General features: G+C 36.5%; 1 protein-coding gene across 2 annotated transcripts in view; it reads left to right on the forward strand.

The window, feature by feature from the left end:
• Positions 1–18,811, forward strand: part of LOC139959952 (sushi domain-containing protein 2-like) — a 111,708-nt gene extending 92,897 nt beyond the window's left edge. For both annotated transcript variants that reach the window (XM_071957904.1, XM_071957903.1), the window contains exons 5-20: positions 244–441; positions 4,756–4,918; positions 6,425–6,676; positions 7,620–7,926; positions 8,076–8,330; positions 9,007–9,287; positions 10,195–10,329; positions 10,486–10,659; positions 10,838–11,113; positions 11,790–12,047; positions 12,351–12,518; positions 12,727–13,041; positions 13,520–13,774; positions 14,250–14,384; positions 15,314–15,439; positions 16,603–18,811. In XM_071957904.1, coding sequence (XP_071814005.1) covers positions 244–441; positions 4,756–4,918; positions 6,425–6,676; positions 7,620–7,926; positions 8,076–8,330; positions 9,007–9,287; positions 10,195–10,329; positions 10,486–10,659; positions 10,838–11,113; positions 11,790–12,047; positions 12,351–12,518; positions 12,727–13,041; positions 13,520–13,774; positions 14,250–14,384; positions 15,314–15,439; positions 16,603–16,682 — 3,378 coding nt within the window. In that variant the 3' untranslated portion in view covers positions 16,683–18,811. The remainder of the gene's footprint in view (positions 1–243; positions 442–4,755; positions 4,919–6,424; positions 6,677–7,619; positions 7,927–8,075; positions 8,331–9,006; positions 9,288–10,194; positions 10,330–10,485; positions 10,660–10,837; positions 11,114–11,789; positions 12,048–12,350; positions 12,519–12,726; positions 13,042–13,519; positions 13,775–14,249; positions 14,385–15,313; positions 15,440–16,602) is intronic.
• Positions 18,812–21,108: the final 2,297 nt, after the last annotated feature.

A 21,108-nucleotide genomic window follows, 5' to 3' on the forward strand; every position in this document is an offset into this window, starting at 1 on the left:
ACTGTGTAGCCTATCTGACACTAAACGTTACACGTTACATGATTTACTAGTACGCCAAGGGCATTACTTTACCGCATTATTATTAAACTTGTTATCTTGTAACAAATGTATGGCACTCTTGTAAACATGATGACTGACACTAACTAATGCTGAGTATACTGCTCGGAATGGCAGCAAACTGCTATTTTGCCGTCTCACTAACAATGCTTACGTTATTTTTATTCTTTTCTTTTCTACCCACAGAAGAATACATTTCAGGCTGTAATTATAACTGCATATGTGGTACCAAGTGACTACACGGATGACGATTACTTTTACAATTACTATTACGAGTACTACTCGACTTTCGTAATCTTTAACTATGGTAAATTAGATTGGACAACTGGAGCAAACGGGGCCATGAATGGGCAGGCGAATGGACTAGGGGGATTGGAAGCACAGGTATATACCCAAACATATGTAATGCTCTCACAAGTTAAATCATGACTACCATTTACGGTTTCTATAAATGCGTGAACTCACGTGATACTTTCTAGCCATCCAAGGCACCACTGATGTCTGCTCGCTATGCGGAACCCATTTTTTTTTAAACAACAGATGAAACGCTCACAGAATTAAAGAGACCTAGTCGTCACGTAGGTTGATTTCAGAATTTTTCTGTAACGTCAGATTTCTGTGCAGTACTTTCTACTCAGCATTTTTATGATGGAACACCGTGACGAACATATACAACGTTCGCGTGTAAGAATCCGTTAACGTCGAGAAATCTCGTGGTATGCACGTTGCAACAACTTCGTAAGAAGTTTATATGAAACGTTAATGCGACGTTAATATATAACTTAGCAACTAAACGTTACAAAATAAAGTAGAAACAACGTAAATACAACGTTAGTTTTGGTCAAAATATAACGTTCCTGGAGTATAAAATATTTCGTAGCTACAACGTATCTTTCTAACGTTAATACAACGTAAATGGTACGTAAATATACCGTTATAAAAACGTAATTTTGTTAGCTGGGCGGCAGCAGATTAACATTTGGGAATATGGACAGTAAATAGCGCAGTTTGTGTCGATATATTAATTGTAAAAAATCATAAAGTAATGGTAAACGTTATCTATTTTGCAAGTGAAAGTCAGAGTTCAAACAGAATGGATAAACCTTTTCTAAGGAAAAATAGAGGGCAAAATAGCGAACAAAGGAACTCGACCCAAGACAGTTTATCTTTTAGACTAGATGCCTTTCACGCAGTTGGTTCGACATGAAAACAGATAGAATCAAAGAGCAGAAACGAAGTCAATTCAAAACTGTTCGAGGGCTCAGCCTCATGGTTTCGTCAACATCATGCTTTGCAAAATTGAATACCACCTTTAACTAGTGCAACGCATCTAATTTAACAATGGAGCGTTTTGGTGCTGCAATGAGGTTAACTTTGATTTGTAAGAGGGACTTCTGTGTAGTAAATGGCACGCGCACCACAGATTTTGTGGTACCTTTTTCGGTTGCTGAAATTACACGGTATTGCTATCATTGTGTTTTTTTCATAACAGTTGTATCTTATAGATGTGATTGGCACTTCATATCACTGTTATTATTCTACATTCATTGGAACAATAGAGCAGAATAAATGGTCATGACGTCAATTTGGGCTTTGTAATCAACTTCATTTGGAATGCTCGAGGACGAATTGACATGTTGGATGATTGATAATTGAAATGCCCTCAGTGCTATTCCTCCATTGCTTATTAAGTTTTCATGAGGGGCGGAACAATAAAAGATTTGGCACAAAATAGCTTATAAACATGAAATATCAAGAACGGTTTGGCAGTTTGTGTGCTTGGCACAATGATACACCGCAGCCCAGTGGTGGTCCCTATTTTCCTGAATGGGTCGTATTCATGTTAATGGTGGGCGGGACTTAACCTGAAAAAGATTAACAGCGTTCCCGCCTCCCCTCCCCCACACCGGTTACCAACTGGGGAAAAGAGGAAACATACATAAGGTAAAGAACTATTTATCATTTTGTTCATTCGTCAAAAGCATCATATTGTTGCCACATTATATTACCACATGCACCCTTACTTGGTAAGACCTTAATCTCAGCTAATATGATTGTACTAGAGTCTAACAAGGTCTGTATATACAATGACAAACAAATGCACATAAGTTGTCAACATTTCAAAATGTAAATTACCTATTAATTATGAACAGTACCAGTCTTTAATGATTTCCATTTAGGTTGCCACCGCTCCCCTATGCTTGTGTGAGGTTGCCACCGCTCCCCTGAACTTCTCAAAGCTTGTGTTTCTTTTAGGTTGCAACCGCTTTTCTAATCTTATCAATGCTTGTGTTTCATTTAGGTTGCCACCGCTCCCCGATACTTCTCAATGCTTGAGTTTCGTTTACGTTGCCACCGCTCCCCTAAACTTATCAATGCTTGTGTTTCATTTAGGCTGCCACCACTCCCGATACTTATCAATGCTTGTGTTTCATTTAGGCTGCCACCACTCCCGATACTTCTCAATGCTTGTGTTTCATTTACGTTGCCACCGCTCACCTAAACTTCTCAAAGCTTGTGTTTCGTTTAGGTTGCCACCGCTTCCCTAAACTTATCAATGCTCGTGTGTCATTTAGGTTGCCACCGCTCCCCGATACTTCTCAATGATTGTGTTTCATTTAGGGTGCCACCACTCCCCATACTTTTCAATGCTTGTGTTTCATTTAAGCTGCAACCGTTCCCCTAAAGTACTCAATGCTTGTGTTTCATTTAAGTTTCAACCGCTCTCATATACTTATCAATACTTGTGTTTCATTTAAGTCTCAACCGTTCCCCTATACTACTCAATGCCTGTGTTTCATTTTAAGTTTCAATCGCTCTCCTATACATCTCAATGCTTGTGTTTCTTTTAAATGTTGCAACCGTTCTCCTATACTACTCAATGCTTGTGTTTCGTTTAAGTCGCCACCACTCCCCATACTTCTCAATGCTTGTGTTTCATTTAAGTTGCAACCGTTCCCCTATACTACTCAATGCCTGTGTTTCATTTAAGTTTCAACCGCTCCCCGATACTTCTCAATGATTGTGTTTCATTTAGGTTGCCACCACTCCCCATACTTCTCAATGCTTGTGTTTCATTTAGGTTGCCACCGCTCCCCTAAACTTATCAATGATTGTGTTTCATTTAGGTTGCCACCACTCCCCATACTTCTCAATGCTTGTGTTTCATTTAGGTTGCCACCGCTCCCCTAAACTTATCAATGCCTGTGTTTCATTTAGGTTGCTACCGCTCCCCGATACTTCCCAATGCTTGAGTTACATTTAGGTTGCCACCACTCCCATAAACTTCTCAATGCTTGTGTTACATTTAGGTTGCCACCGCTCTCCTTTACTTCTCAATGATTGTGTTTCATTTAGGTTGCAACCGCTTCCCTAAACTTCTCAATGCCTGTGTTTCATTTAAGTTTCAACCGCTCTCCTATACTTCTCAATGCTTGTGTTTCATTTAAGTTGCAACTGCTTCCCTAAACTTCTCAATGCTTGTGTTTCATTTAAGTTTCAACCGCTCTCCTATACTTATCAATGCTTGTGTTTCATTTAAATGTTGCAACCGTTCACCTATACTACCCAATGCTTGTGTTTCATTTTAGTTGCAACCGCTCTCATTTACTTATCAATACTTGTGTTTCATTTAAATTGCCACCACTTCCCTTTACTTCTCAATGCTTGTGTTTCATTAAGGTTGCCCTTGCTCCCCTACACTTTCATGTTTCATGTTGTATTTACTTTAGAATGCCTCAAATCAGACAATATCAAATTATAAAATACAAGGATTTATTTTCAATATGAATATTATTGTACATGTTTCACATTTACCCTGTTTTGTTCTGTGTGGTTATGGGTGTGGGCGTGGGTGTATTCTATATATCAGAAGGTTTAAGTTTAGGGCAGAAAGGTGTGGTTAAGAGACAGATTTCTATAACTATGGATGCAGTTTCGTTGACTTGCTGTATTGGTATGTGAGGGGAGCTGTTGGCAGCTTCAGCAAAATAAGTATAAACATAATAATACTCTAAGTAACGTTGTAATGTATTAATGTGCTGAGACACCCCATGGTACTGCTGTATGAAATGAAGCTTAAAGAGTCGCTTTTTTAAAGTAAAGTAACTTGGAACATTTCAGAAACTTTGAATTTGTCTTATTATATGAACACATGAAACTTAACAAGCTGATGATTGCGCTATTCTTCGAGATTTAAACATCATACAATGCCAACTCAGAAAGCTACTTAAGCATCACGGAACATGACTGTTTACTTGTACAAATTTAAATTAATAGAAAGAACACTGTTAGCAGGTTTTCTGATGATGTTATTCATAACAAAGTGTCTTCCGCACGGAAAAAGCGCACGATAATCGCAGCTGCTAATACATCCCCTTAACATTTTTTTCGACGTTACATCGTAATTGATATAAAAACGCAAATGAAGTTAATAGACAATTATAACTTGATATATTACATTAGTCCTTGTAACATTACAAACTACCAGTCATACAATGTTTAGTTTCTTCCTAGCAGAGGATTACATCAAGAGATATCATTACTAGTTCAAATAGATAAATATATAAACTTATATTAAAGCTAAATATAAACCTGTTCGAAGAAGTAATCTAAAACATAATGTAAGACTTATCGGTATGTTTTACATGCATAATCGATTAACCCGAATTTGCAACATTTGGATCCAATCTTTCACAGGCCGGCTTCAACGCAGGTGATGGTATTAGAAGCTTCTCCTTACCGGGATCTCGAAGTGACGACGTTAGTGATTTGATGGAGAAATCAAATATAGGAATACCAGGACGATGGGTATTCAAAGTCGATGGTGATATGATCGAAGGCTTTAGTTGCAGCAGCAATGGTACGTAATCATATAGTATCTCGTGGAAAACGATGTGGGCGGGGGGGGGGGGGGGTGGCAGAAACAGAGGACTATGGCCCCCAACTCCTTCGTCAGTGGTTCAATCGTGTTTTTTTTATTGCATTTCGTCATTTAGCCCTATACACTTTCGGTTTTAATATCACACCAACAATTTAATGTATTGATTACCACAACCGTACGTCTTAACCTCGTAATAGATCTCATTTACTGTCCAACTATGCCTCGGAATTCACCATCTGACTTCTAAATTGTAGGTTTTCGGGAGACAATCCCAGAGCCGCGCAGCCCCTACTTTTTAACTGCTACTTATTCAGCCGCTTCTGGGAAATGTTGATAACGATTAACAAATCGCTTCAAATTATGAAAGTGTTCTGTCTCTTTTGTTGTTTCTGGTGTCATAACATGTCTTTCCTGATGCGTTAAACGCAATTAAAGAGGAGCATATAATTACTAGTATTTGATAGAACCAATGCTAGTTATATGATCCTGTTTAGGGCGAACCATAATCACTGCGATGGTTAATCGAGTTATATATATATATATATATATATATATATATATATATATATATATATATATATATATATATATATATGTATATATATATATATATATATATATATACATATATATTTATATTTATATATATATATATATATATATATATATATATATATATATCTATATATATATATATATATATATACATACATACATACATACATACATACATACACATGCACCCTTACACACACACACATACTCACGTTCACATATATAAATACACACATACATACATACATAAATATATATATATATATATATATATATATATATATATATAAATGAAATCGTAATGAGTTGGAATATCAAGAACAGTGAAAAACTTTCAGCCTCCACCGGGATTCGAACCACGGGCCTTCCGCTCTGTATGCGTACAGTGGAATTACGACCTTCCTTGCCGGTTTCGAACCTCTGGACATACAATCAATATATACAATCAATATATACAATCAATATATACAATATACAATATATATATATATATATATATATATATATATATACATATACATATACATATATATATATATATATATATATATATATATATATATATATATATATATATATATATATATATATATATATATATATATATATATATATATATATATACATATAGGAATAACGGAAAAACTGTTAAACAACTATGCTGCATTTAGAGAAAGGCTGGATCTCGAGTGAGATACAATAATTGAACTAGGTAAGTGATTGGAAGTAAAACAGCCAATGTTTGGTTTTTGCAGAGCTTTCGAGCAAAACTAGCCCTTCTTCAGTGCATGGTCACCGAAAGTATATATATATATATATATATATATATATATATATATATATATATATATATATATATATATATATATATATATATATATATATATATATATATATATATAATTCATATAAATTCTCATTGGATAACAGGTCGTGTTGGATTGTCTCCATCATCGGGTGTCATGCTTGGAGGCACAATTGTTTCTATCATTGGTCCCTGTTTTGACATGGAAACCTCAAATGTAGTATGTAGATTTGGAACACAGACGGTTAACGGTACAGTAACATCTGACAGCTTGGCCGAATGCGCCACTCCAGTCTGCCTCCGTGTTGGACCAATTGCCGTCGAAATATCTCTTGATGGCGGCGTCAATTTCGACTTTCATGGAAATTTCATATATTGTGAGTATAGTGGAAATGCAAATGCTGCATAAGATTACATTTTCCAAATGATCAGCTCTTTTCAAATATTGACAGAGTGAATATTTATCGAAGTGTATTTAAATAGTCAGTACATGTATGATTTATAATTGATATGCAACTCCCTGGACAAAAGGTTGCCTTAATTAACACCTTACTCCATTTGCTTGTCAAATTGATATCACAATAAGCTATTAAAGTGTAGCTAAACTTTCCTGAAATAATCTAATCAATATATCTCTATAATCCATCTTACAAAATGCAGCAAATTGTTATCAATATATACTATAATATGTTAAAATATTACTGTAAGATTTACATTATTGTGGCCTTTCATACAGGACAGCAAATAATAAGCAAATATGATACGGAGAGTTGCAACAAACATTTGATTAGCCATGTTTGTGATACCCACTTTGCCACTAATTATACTTTGACAATTATCGCTAATTGAAAACGGTACTATAGAATTATGTGTCTCATAGTTCGTAAAAGAATAATACAGTTTCTCCCTACCCAGAAGGTGTAACACCGATTTATTTATTTTTCTGGTATTTTCAGAAAACATTCATTTTGTGTACTCGTATTTGCTTCGTTAAAATATAAAGGGTTTTGAATATCAGCGTTCTAAAGAAAAGAAGAAAGGAAGGGGCGGGGGGGGGGGGTGTTGGATACACGAATTGGTTAGATGTCAAATAAGTTTTAGGGACAAGGAGACTCGAATGAATCAAAAAGCATTTATAAACCGTATCGAATTTGTTGTTCATATTTTATTGATGAACGGCCGTCATTCCGAAACTGCCATTGAAACGAAAACGTTAATATGTACTTTGCCTGTATTGAGGACGGTAACAATGACTAATATACCTTGCTTGCATGTCTGCAGCGTATTTCAAATTGAAGTTATTTGTACCATTTTATGCAGTAAGTCCTTCTGATGTTACGCCTGAGGTTATTCCAGACGATTCGTTTGACACTTGGACGATTGGGGGAACGGTACTTTGGAGCCAGACGGATTTTCCAATCGACACAACTCGAGTTTCTGTAGAGGTGATAGGGTATTGTGAACCGAGTAATGGTGCGCCAGAGATTAAGGTACTTTATGAATGTTCAAACGACGTCATTGTTGCGGACGAACATTTCGAAGTAGAGAGATCAAATCAGGGCACACTCTGCGATGACAACCAAGATTGCACCAGTATCGGTGCCATTCGTATAAGAGACCTTAACAGGTAAGAATGCTTGGTCGCTTGTCTTTTCTAGACTTAAACCATGACTTATTTATTAATTATTAATTAATCGCATACCTCTTATCAACGGATACTCTTTGAGATATCATATTTGCATGTTGATAGTGGGATTGGTACGCTTTTGTTTGCAGTGGTCGAGCGATATGGAGTGATTTCCATCCACTACAATGGCTCTGTCCTCTTGACTCTGAAAAATGGTGTACCGACGAGTGGGGTGAACGCAATTCAGCGTCCCTTAGAATCATCAATAAGGTATCATGTCCGTGCTCTCTGAACCAAGCCAAAATAGACGGAGGACGTTTCGTTCCCATTTCTAGTTGCCAATGTAATATAAAGGATTGTCAAGCATGCGACGGTGTCAAGTGCTTCCGGACAAGACAAGCAAAGTAAGACGATATTAATGTTTCTGCCAGTAGTAATTAGTTCATTGTCGTCAGCACATCTCGTCCGTTATCGGACATGGTCTGAGAAAGTGATAAAGTGACAAGAAGACCTGTAAATTCCTTACCAAATAAGAGCATAATCTGAAAAAGATTGCCTCCATTAAAAGCAAAAACGAGTAGGAAATAGAAATTAACATGTTTAAAAGTATCACGTCTTCACAAACCTTAAGCTTCTTTCGAAAAAATATTATAATAAGGCTTTAAAAACAAAGCAGCTCTACAAAAGGGCACCCTTTGTCGCATGTGATATAACATATCATAAAATCCTGCCAATGATGTGCAAAGCCGAATAAATGTTTGTGTTTTTCTGGTGGTTTCTGTTGAGCAATTATGCATGAGTTTCAATGGTTGTTCTTCAACTAACGTGACCATAATAATTTGAAGAAAGGAACAAATGAAGGGCTTACATTAATGACATCTTAACACCTCTATGTCTCGTTACTCATTCACTTACATCCTACAACACTTTGTCAGAATGTTTAAACGCCTCTTATTTCGTTGGATTTTTGTTTTTGGTTAAATAATTGCTTAACTTACTCTCCATCAAAGATTGATACTTTAGAGGACAGCGTAATAAAGAACGTTCTAACTTGTTAACGTAACATTTGTCTTTAAACAGTACCGGTGACGACGGTGACGATTGTAATGGCCAGCAGTGTTGCTATCATTCCTCTGGTCGTTTGATTCCTGCGAACGAAAAGGGAGCTAGTTTCTCTTACCGCGCTCATCAAGAAGGATGTGAACCCTACAAGAGCGCTGGAAAAGTTCCCTGGCTATCTCATTTACTAATAGATTTTTTTCCTTATTACCACTGTTGTCTACAAAACTATAAAACGTGTAGTTATTTTAGGGAGCTACGTCCAGCACCAGATTGCGCTGGTTATGTGGCTCCGACAATTGGTCAGTTTAATTTCCCTTTCTTCGTATTTTTTATATCACCCCAGCCTGCACAGACATGCATATAACCTCATCTGATTTGTTATGTTTAGCGAATTATTGACTAATAAGTTATATATTAACTGTTTTTTTATAGACCTGCCTTTGAATGGTTCAGATATAATTAACATTGAATGTTCCCTATATACCTCACATTGAATGTTTCCTATATACCTTACATTGAATGTTCCCTATATACCTCACATCGCATATCCCTATATACCTCACATTGAATGTTCCATATATACCTCACATTGAATGTTTCCTATATACCTCACATTGAATGTTTCCTATATACCTCACATTTAATGTTTCCTATGTACCTTACATTTAATGTTTCCTATATACCTTACATTGAATGTTTCCTATATACCTCATATTGAATGTTTCCTATATACCTTACATTTAATGTTTCCTATATACCTCACATTGAATGTTTCCTATATACCTTACATTGAATGTTTCCTATATACCTCAAATTGAATGTTCCCTATATACCTCACATCGCATGTCCCTATATAACTCACATTGAATGTTCCCTATATACCTCACATTGAATGTTTCCTATATACCTCACATTGAATGTTCCCTATATACCTTACATTAAATGTTTCCTATGTACCTTACATTGAATGTTTCCTACATACCTTACACTGAATGTTTCCTATATACCTCATATTGAATGTACCCTATATACCTCACATTAAATGTTTCCTATGTACCTTACATTGAATGTTTCCTACATACCTTACACTGAATGTTTCCTATATACCTCACATTGAATGTTTCCCATATAACTCACTATGAAGAAATGAAGAGCATTGACGAACTGTATGTATCGACGTATGTTTTGAATCTTGTTTATTTTCAGGGTTGTGTACAGGTGATCCTCATATCTTGACTTTCGACGGCAATATGTACACATTCAATGGTTTGGGAGAATTTCAAATGGTTGATGTTGGAGATCGTGACGTCGTTCTTCAATCTAGAAATGCTGCGACAGCGAGTGAGTCTGACCTCGACTTTGTTGTAAATTTAAATCGCTTATACTTGATTAAAAAAATTTCTATTCTTTCTTATTTAGAAAAGAAAGCCTTTTACTTGCAGTTGTAACGTTAGTTTGCTTATGGATTTTTCCTCTTTGCATATGGTACCTCTATAGGTGGCACAGCTACTGTCATCAAAGCAGTTGGTGCTTGCGTCAAAGGCAACGACGGCTTGCATGTTGGAGTTCGAGCTGGTGGAGGTCTAGACGCCTGGGTGAGAAACAGTCAATCTACAGATCAAGAATGGGACTTCGTTAGCTTTCAAAGCGGCAATGTAACAAAGTATAATGGTAAAATATCAGTTCATCTCCTTTCAGTTCGTAATCGTAATCGATAATACATTTTAATTAATAAAGATTAAAAATAAATTTGAAATGGTTCTTGATCTATGGAGTTGATATATGCTCAGACATAAAGATACACAATACAGGAATGTACACTGCAAATATTGTCTTCTTTACTGTGCAGGATTAACAATAACCCTTGGTAGAAACGGAATTTTTGAATCGGATAACAGCCTTTGGATCGCCTATGACTTTGGCTTGGGTCTGTACTTCAACGGGAACACAGGAAGTGAAGGTGTTATTACGGTTGCTTCTACGGGCTTACGACCAAACGGCGCAGAGACAAGAGGGTTGCTCGGCACATGGAACGACAATGATACAGATGATTTTATGGCCAAAAATGGAACGGTCTACGACAAAGATAGTAGTATCGAAGAGTTACACCAGTTTGGTATTTCTTGTAAGTTTAGAAGACAAAAATATATATGAAGATTGATAATTGAATGAACCAACAGGATTTCGTCACCATTCGTTGGTAGCCGGGTTACGTGGAACAAAAATGCGATAAACCTGACAATGAAATCAACAAACCTGCGACAGGGTGAAAAATACCTATCATTGGTATGTCTTGACGTTTTCATGAGTGATTCAGACAAGATATGGCATCATTTTAATAGTTGCTACGTGGATTTGCGCTACAATCAACACCATATTTTAAACAGTCACTTGAGTTCCTCTTCACATCTAGGCATCGTAATATTTATTTGAGGACATGTTTATATTCGACCAATTGTAAGCAAATTAACTTGACAAATTGTAACGCACAAATATGCTTTTTTGGCGGTGCCTGCAGAGTAAGCTATGTTTAAAATCTGAATATTTTCAAAGAAAATGACCCAAGAAAAACAACTTGCATGGCGAACCAATACTTACGGGCACCACAGTTGCTGTCCGTTTAAACCAAGTTTACATCGATGCATATTATTCTGTGATTTCAAACTTGTGTTCATTCTGGTTCTGAACAGTCACAGGCGCGAAGATTATGTGTGGAGTATTTAACAAAAGAAAAGCTTTTTATTTGGATATCTTTGAAATATCATAGCATATATTGTACTTACCTTAATATTGTGTTACAGGGGAAATAACCATGTCGGAATCGTGTCTTTACTACCGTTCTGGAGAGACACATGAAGGATTTACCAATTTAGGATACGCCCCAGATTTTGAACCATCAGATCCAGATGTCTCACCTGAAATGCTTGCAGAAGTCTGCAATGGCGATTCCGCCTGTGAATTTGATTTTCTAGCAACTGGAGACAGTGAGTTTGCTGCTATCACCCACACAGCTGTAGAAATGGCCATGGACGTTATTGCAGAAAATGCCGCTGTCGGTGGTATGTATACGTAGAGCTTAAACGAACATTATCAGAAACATCGATCATCTACTTTGACTGAAAGACAAAATGTTTCTCACACATTCGATGAAAATAATGACTGATTTCATATAGTGGTACAAACTATTTCTCTTATTTAAAACCTCGATTGTGGATATACAGCGACGTGTATTTTTGCCTTTTTACTATATTAAGGTACTGCTGATAACGGTACATTTTTCCTTTCTGTATGTATTTCATATTGTATGTATTTGTCGGAATTCCATATTAATCATGACTGTTGTTTCCCGTATCTGGTTATAGTACCTTGTCCGCAACTGCCTGATCCAACAAATGGAGTGGTAATTGTCAACGATGCACTTGTAGGAGGTACAGCTACATACATGTGTGACATAGGGTTCGAGCTGTTGGGTAATGCTGTAAGTACGTGCAAGGAGAACTCGAAATGGTCAGGACTTGCGCCAAGATGTGGTGGGTATACTAACGTTATCAAATATAACTGTAAATAAGACTTTGTAAAGGCAGTCTTCTACAATGCTATCATTTTCTCCGTCCACGTGCTCCGTCCACGTGCTCTGTTAATTTATAGTTGGTTGCACGCACGGAAACTACCAACTTAACAATAATGCGAAAGCAAATTTGTTCTGTAAACGTTTTGGTTCTTTCTTTCAATTGGCAGTCGTGGTTTCTCCGCTAAGCTGCATTGTGCGAAGACCGTTTGTTGGCATCCGTGAGGACGTATCGGTGTTCATCTATGGCGTCCAAGGAGTACAAAGTGAACCCGAGGGCCTGCATTTTAACAGAGCAATTGACACGGCTAATGGTAAAGGGCTCCCTCTCTCCACGGAGAAAGACACCAACTTCGGAAGACTATTAGAAATGCCGTTGTCAAGGAAAAATGCCGGGAGGAGATTTGGCGTTTTTGCATGTTGGCTCATTTCCAGCGATGGTACAGAATATTTCGTAAGAACAATCGTAACAAGCAAGAGAAAAGGTGAGGTTATGTTTGATATCATTTAAACAAATTAAATCCACTAAAGAAAGGTCGGAATTTTAAATCGTGTGATGGTAGAGGAAGGTTGCAATACGAACCCAAGATCAAATGAACAAATGAACATCTATTGGTATAAAATATAAATTTAAAATTCCCGTATACTGCCATCATGATAATATATCGGTATGTAACACACATTGCAGAGTTCGACCAAAAGGGAATTTTAACGGTGGTATATGTAACAGGGAATATCATCTCACTAACAAACACTGTATGAGTGAAAGTATAGTTCATGACCCCCCTCCTCTCCAAGTCCTGTAATGTTGAATATCAAAGGGTGCATTTTTACGTTTTCAATTCCTGATAATCTTAGAATCAGCTTCGTGTTACTGCCTCTTTGATCGTGTTTTAAAGATTTTCTAGTTTGTAGTTTCTCCAAGGAATATCATGATCCTTTTTTGTATCCCACAAAAAAAAGGTCTCATACCCATTGATGAACGTGTAACACGAACGGTCAGCCTTGGTGACAACGTACAGCTAAGTGTAACCAGAACAGCGGGCAAGGCTAGGCGAATCAGGTGGTTGATAAACGGACGGAAGATGGCACGGTGGAATGGTATGACACGTGTAATGTTAGCTGAAGTGGAAGTGAAAGACGAAGGACTTTATGAAGTAGTCCAGAGAGGTCGCCGAGTACGGGGATTGCAAACATTTATTCAACTTTATGTGCGAGGTAATAGTAACGTTTCAAATTCTCAAACTTTCACAGCTGCGAAAAAAATATAAAATAGTAATAAAACACTTAACCCGGTGTCCTTTGACGTTCGGTCTCCAGTATATGTCGGAGCACCGCCGTATGTGTTTATAAATATACAATTCAGATGGAAAAATGAGATGAAGCAATACATTTAATAATATACTTTATTGCTGTAATGCATAAATAAATTAATAATTAGGCCCGCAGTCCAACATATAAAAGGGCCCAAAAAACTTGCAACAAAACTACAAGTGAAGATTTTTGGTACCAAAATACTTTCTCACTAATATCAAGGGCATATTATAAACGTAACCGAATACATTTTAAACGTAAATGATGCTAACTATGTTTCGTAGGGTGAATGTTTTAGCGTTTGAATGCTCTAACCGGAACGAAGGCACATCTGTGCGTTCGTCCTTGAAATATTAATCGATGCCATTTCTTTCATCAGCTTGTCCGACTAACCGATACGGTAATACCGATTGCGATCAGGTCTGTCCTACTTGTCAAAATGGCGGCCTGTGTGAAGAAGCGACCGGAGAGTGTGTATGTCCACCTGGATTCACTGGCAACACGTGTGAAGAACGTTAGTATAACGGTTAAAAATCATGCAGTCATGTGTTATCATAACGTAAGCTATAAATTAACAAACGTTCTAAGTATTCTGTATTGTATACACCTGTTTCTGTTCGCTGATATTGCTTGAAGGGATGAGGAGACAGAGGTAAGTTGTGACGAAGTTAGTGGCATTACCTCCAAGCGCGGATCCAGAGGAGTAGGCGCCGGATCCAGAGGAAGGGGCACCGGATCCAGAGAAGGGGCGCCGGATCCAGAGAAGGGGGCGCCGGATACAGAGGAGGGTGGGCCGTTTGTTAGGCAGTATGCTGACTACATATCAATGATGAAATTAATATTAAACCCTGCGTCTCATTTGAATGCACTGGAACTTCAAAAGGTTATTTCAAGAGTGTCAGAATACGTATAAAAGAAGGTATTATCCTAAAAAGTAAAAGCCGCTTCGGTGAGTTCTAAATAAAAGGAAAAAAGATTTTCCTAAAATGACAATGAATCTTGTTTGGCTTATCTGAAGGAAAACTTTTTATGGTTCATTACATAGGTGTCATGTATGTATTAATCTTTTTTTGTCGTTATCCGTGTTCTGTCGTGTGTGATAATACTCAATTATTTCTAGTAGATATTACATTAGGATCTTATAAGCACTAAAGTAACTTGTTGCTATCCTACCGAGAGTCCTGGTGTTCATAAACATTATCCAGAAGGAACTTACATGAAAGAGACATAAGTTTAATAGTGTGAGCTGCATTAAAAGCGTTCAGTTATTTGACATTTTACATATAGACATATATTTTGACATTAGACATATAGTGTCACTGAGTCAATAGATGGCGTTGCTTTGTTAAAACATGTTCTACTTACACCACAGTGACATAAAACTAAAATAAGGAAACGAAAAAACCTAGAGTATTGGAGATTTTTTTCTAACATTTAAAACAGCATACGAGGTTTCTAGATGTTCGACTGACTTTGGTGCACGCAACTGCCGCGGCTTCCTCTTTTGTCTAGCTGGAAAGTTTGGATGTATCTGTGGGCCCGGATATCAAGGCATGGATTGTAAAGATGGTGAGTTTTAATAGCAACGTCTTGCTAAGACTACTGTCCGTTAGTTGGGGTTTGCTTTATTAAATATTATCCGACGATGATCCCTAAAATGGCCCTATAGCAGTATATACACTGAGATATCGCATTACAAAGTTTAATCCTTATTATTATTATTAATGTTCGTTCTTTCCAATTCCGACTTCCTTGTGTTATATTTAACTAGTTAGTCTGCATGTCCTTACACCCCATTGAGACATCCATTGTCCTTGGGCTTGTTAATACATTGATATTTGCACATATTGCTTGGAAGCTGTGAATTATGTCAAATGGCTGCTTGCAGGCCTCTTAAGTTCCAATATTTAATACATTACAATGAAATCACATCATTATGTAGTCATTGTAATTGTTAAAAAGACAAGTGATGTCAAGTAATATATTCATGACACAGATTTACGGCAAATTAAGAATCCCTTTTGAAACTACATGTTTTAATATTCAGTATCTATGCGTGTTGACGAATTATATAACAGAAATCGCAGACTGCGTTACACCACAAGGCTTTACATCTGATGTCATTTATAAAAAATAATAGTACTTACAAAAAAAAATATGATATTTACGTAAACTACGAACAAGAATGTCAAGTGCCGCTACAACGAATGATTGGGTGCTTATGATGAATCAAATATTTTTTACAGGCTGGCGTGTTTAGGGAATATCACAGGCTTAAGGTTCTCCACACTCCAGGCTGAAAACCTGAAGTGTGAATATGAGATATCCGAGCCCGTTTTGAGTTTATGCGTCTCTGAATTGATTACAATGATTATTTGTTGACTTGCAAATGTTTTTTTGCAAAATGCTGAATCTAACATAGTAAAGCTATAGTAATATGTGAAAATGGGTTACAAGCTTATAAGCTCTGTCTTACAAGCACGATGGTTACGTTATATCTCCGTTAACCTCTTGATTAACGATCTTGATCTTGCGCCTGGTACTTGAATAACAAAAGGAAAATCCAGCTGAACGTTACAATACGTTTGTTATAAAGAAAGGCGGCGTCGCTACAGTAGACATATTAATATATATAGACTTCTTCCTTTCATTGCATAAAATGGTGTTATTTGAAATTTACATAATTCATAATGGGATGTAAATTTGTTAACAACCTGTTTATTCTTTCACAGAATGTTCACCAGGTACCTACGGAGCAGGCTGCACCCAGCGTTGCAGTAGTCCCACTTGCGACCCGAAAACTGGCGAGTGATTACAGAGAGAGATAGACGAGACTTTTTATGCCTCTTTTATATTGATTGTGTTTATACTCAGATATTATAAAAACAATGTTTATCTCTTTCAAGTTTTACACAGTGCATAACATACTTAATTCATATATCGATCGAAATATTAAATAAATTATCAATATCCAGAAAGAACATAAACTACGAAATAAATTGATAATGCTTCCCCATTTGCATGTATTTGTAGGCCACAGCATGTTCTGGACAGGATTAATTACAAGGATAATTTTTTGCTACATATAAAAAACCAAATGGTATTAATAACCTAGACCAATAATTAAATAGAGGGCTGGTCAATTATGTGCTTGCGAATAGGGGTTGGTCAGAATGAAACAAATTCAATTTGTAAGTATAGTTTAGTATCATAATAGAAAACGCCCGAATCCCAGAACTGATGCATTGACGCAGCGAAGTGTTGCAAGCAGCTGTTTTTCGTGTCAACATAAGTAATCGTTAGTCTTACTCACAGTTATACTTCTGTATTTATACTTCTGTAATCTGTATTGATGGAATATAAGACGTAACGTTGGCAACACACACAGCTGCAATATAACTCTAACTTACATACTGGTTCATGCGAAGATACTTTCATTTACAATAACCGAGAGTAGATTGAGGGTAGCAGAAGGTTGCATTAATTACAAATCATTAATTACAAGTCTTAATTGCCCGAATATTTAAACTTTGCCAGAATTTCAAGACGAACTACACGAGCCGCATGAAACATGCATGCTGACGCTGGTTGCGAGTATGATTTAATTGATATTGTCATTTTGTAAGCAGTGGTGTACCCAAAATATTTCGCACCCGGGCGGATCCTTCGTTGCCGCCTCGTGCAGGGTATGCAGTCCTGAATAAGGGTCAAAGATGAGAGGTGTTTACCTCCTTTATGAGAAATTTGTGTTTATTTAAGGTGGCTTGGATGTAAAAAGGTGTTATCTTTGGCAAATCTTTGGGCTGATTATATGTTTAGGAATTGTCACTTTATTTCTATTACATATTTCTCTTTTTCTCGCTTTGGGCTGTGGCATGGCTCCCCCTTCTGGCACCTGGGCAGATCTCCCGCCCTGCATAGTACGCCACTGTATTTATAAGGGTGATTCACATTCAGATATTTGACTTTCCGTAATATATTTTTCTTAAAATTACTGATAGACCCACCTCTGTGTGGCTGCTGTTATTAATGTTAATGGAGATGGATTTTTTGTAACTACGGGGGAGATTATGGCCAAGTATATTATAGCATGGGCAGTATGGAGGGCCTTTAAACAATGCTCTTGGAAGAAATTTTATATCGGAAAAGTTAGTGTCCTGAGGCTGCCCGAATTTTCCACAAAATATTGCCGAGTTTTAAGTCTCCTGAAATTAAGGGATATAAGAAAGACTGGCATTTTGTTGTTGTCTCGCGACGTTTTGTATTATGTGTCGAAATATTCAGGCAAGAGTCGTTGACAATTCGGGCAAGAATCGGGATCGATTTGGGAAAGAATCAGGAACATTTCTGCCCCGTTTGCCACTCGCCCCCCCCCCCCCCCCCACGCCTCGTACGCTTATCTGTATTAAGACGGTCGAACCTTCGCGAGCGCTCGCAGCTTAATGGGTGATATTGTACTCGCGTACAATGGACAGGTGCTAATGAGCAAGGCGGCCTGACAAACGCAGATTAACTTGGTTTGCGAGATCTCGTATAACTCGAGTTGGCTATAGTGGCCTTAACTCAGTTGGTAGCGTACTAGACATGCATCCCGTTCTAGCCATACATTTCTTTGCTATTTTCTGTAGTCCAAAATTTCCCAGTCAGTTTTATGTGATACCGTTACTTATGTAAATATTCATTACGTGCTAGAAATTGTTGTATGGTTTTTTTTTATGTAATTGATATATTTGCATTCAAACAGAATAGCTGTTTGAATGGACTAATTTTAACATGTTAGTTTAGATTATCTTCAACAAGGTACGGTATTGGAGTTTTACAGGGAATATATATAACATTATAGTTTTGGTCAGTGGAATAGAAAAGGAAGCTGGCTGTTGTGGAAAAGTTATCAAGTCATTAAATATCCGGAAAGGGTTTGAATAAATGTTAAACAATTTACATAGACTCGTTCGTTTCTTTTATTACTTTGTACTACTGTCATTAATACATGCAAGGTTTTGTTTCTTTAAGGTCATATCTTACTTGTATCGTATTGTTTGAGAATGATAAAGCTATATAGATGCATAGCTTACTCACTGATTTCGACACTATAATATACTGAAGAAAAAAGTCTTATAGAAAAGGTGAATATTTATAACATTTGCATTCCACGCCTAACATGGATTTTGTTTCCAAGATACGTCTTATAGCGATAAATGGTACACACAATTATGGCACACAATTATGGCACACAATTATGAAGATTTTCACATTTAATCCTCGTTGTTAAAATATTTTACGTTATTGGCAAAGAATCTCGTATTTGTTTGACGTTGACTGCAAAACAACGGTTAACTTCGATTAATGTGAAATGAAGGTTTGCATTGGGAAAGCGTCATGAACGTGGGGTAATGTAATTATTTGAAAACTATAATTATTTGGTAATGTTATTATCCAGATAACAGTGTGACTGTGTGCATCAGAACAGAAGTTCATTGTTTCTTCTGCAGTTTTCATTATATATATATATATATATATATATATATATATATATATATATATATATATATATATATATATATATATATATATATATATATATATATATATATATATATATATATATATATATATATATATATATATATATATATATATATATATATATATATACATTAGATGTCCATTAGCTTATGGGTTGCACTTTTGTACAGGACTACCTTTTTTTGGAAAAGTGGCATCATCACTGCTGTGAGTTTTCTGAGAGAGACTCCAATCAGGAGTTCTCCAGAGGATTTGTTTGAAAAGTACCTTTACTGATTGGGTACTGTATCCTCCCTCCAATTTGGCCTCTCCCTCTAAATAGACAAACAAATTACTAGGGAGGCCATGTGGCTGCAGAGCACCTTTACCCTCCAAACCACATGGATAGATTTAGCGAGATTATATGAGATTGTTTGGATCCCAAGTTAAAAGTTTGAAAGTGAGTAAGAGTGTTAACTTGGTATATAATCTTGAGAATCTGAATCTACTCTTTCGGAATTCCATTTAAAGTGTAGAAGACTGATATATCCGCATAAGATCAGTTCATTGCTAATCTTGGACTGTCCCTGAACTGACCTACCCATGCAGTGGATTCTCCACAGAAGCCTTGCTCTCGGCTACAACAGGAACCCTTCAACACTATTTTTACTATATTAACGCTGTGGTCGTCACATTGGTAAATTTATTATTGTTCTAATTGGAAGATTTGGTTGTCTCTGTGGAACTTTTTACATTTTTCATTTGTTTCCATCAGGTTTGTAACTTTGGAGGATAACTAGCCCTGGTTTCTACCCTAGGGTGACAGTTCCTGTAGAACAACCAATCTCATTTGGGTCAACCGTGGACTTTAATTTATTTTTCCCTACGTGCTTTCATATTGTGTAAGAATGGGTGTTTGTGTGTGCGAATGGGAAGTAACTACCAACAAAACTGTAACTTAAATCATTCCTTTCTTTTACATTAAAACTGGGCCCAACAGTTTCAATCCCCTCCTACCAATGTTCATATCACTATTTAATATTCATATTCTATACTTTACATATTTGACCTTTCAGAAGTATACGAGACTGGTCTGTTTGTATTGATTCTATAGTGCTCGAATACAATTTTCTGTATATATAGTGTACTTAGCTAGCTAAACACTGTTTCTTTGTGTTCTTTTTTAAGTGTTTTTCTGCCTAAATACTGATTTGACACCTCCAGTCGAAATCAAGGTGAAACATTCCTTACACGTTGAAAAGGTGTTATTGAAAAAAATATTGCCGAGTAACTATTTTTTGCTGATTTTGGTTTTCTTTTCACTACATTTGTACACAGAGACTCAGATATTGCTCGTTGTTTTATTGATTTAACGTTGAGGTGACTTCTCAAGCGTGTCAGCAAGTTTAGCAGAAAAATATGACTCTGTCACGACAGTGTATTATACGTCATCGTCGTCTACTTCATGTTGCAATAATTTATAGAATGTACTTGAAATGGTGTTATTCAAAACATATTTTTATATGACTTTTTCACTTTCACTGCAATTGTTAAAAAACAACTCAGATATTTCTCATTGTTTCTTCACACATTGTTTTCTGTTCCTATATTCCTTAACAAAGGCAATTGGTAATTGATTAACTACGTCGAATATGATTTAATGGCGATCACAACTTATAAACGTATACGGAAGTACATAGAGCACAACTGTGATCAACAATCTCTCTTGATTA

This window comes from Apostichopus japonicus, chromosome 19 (assembly GCF_037975245.1).
Source record: "Apostichopus japonicus isolate 1M-3 chromosome 19, ASM3797524v1, whole genome shotgun sequence".
Classification (NCBI taxonomy): Eukaryota; Metazoa; Echinodermata; class Holothuroidea; order Aspidochirotida; family Stichopodidae; genus Apostichopus; species Apostichopus japonicus.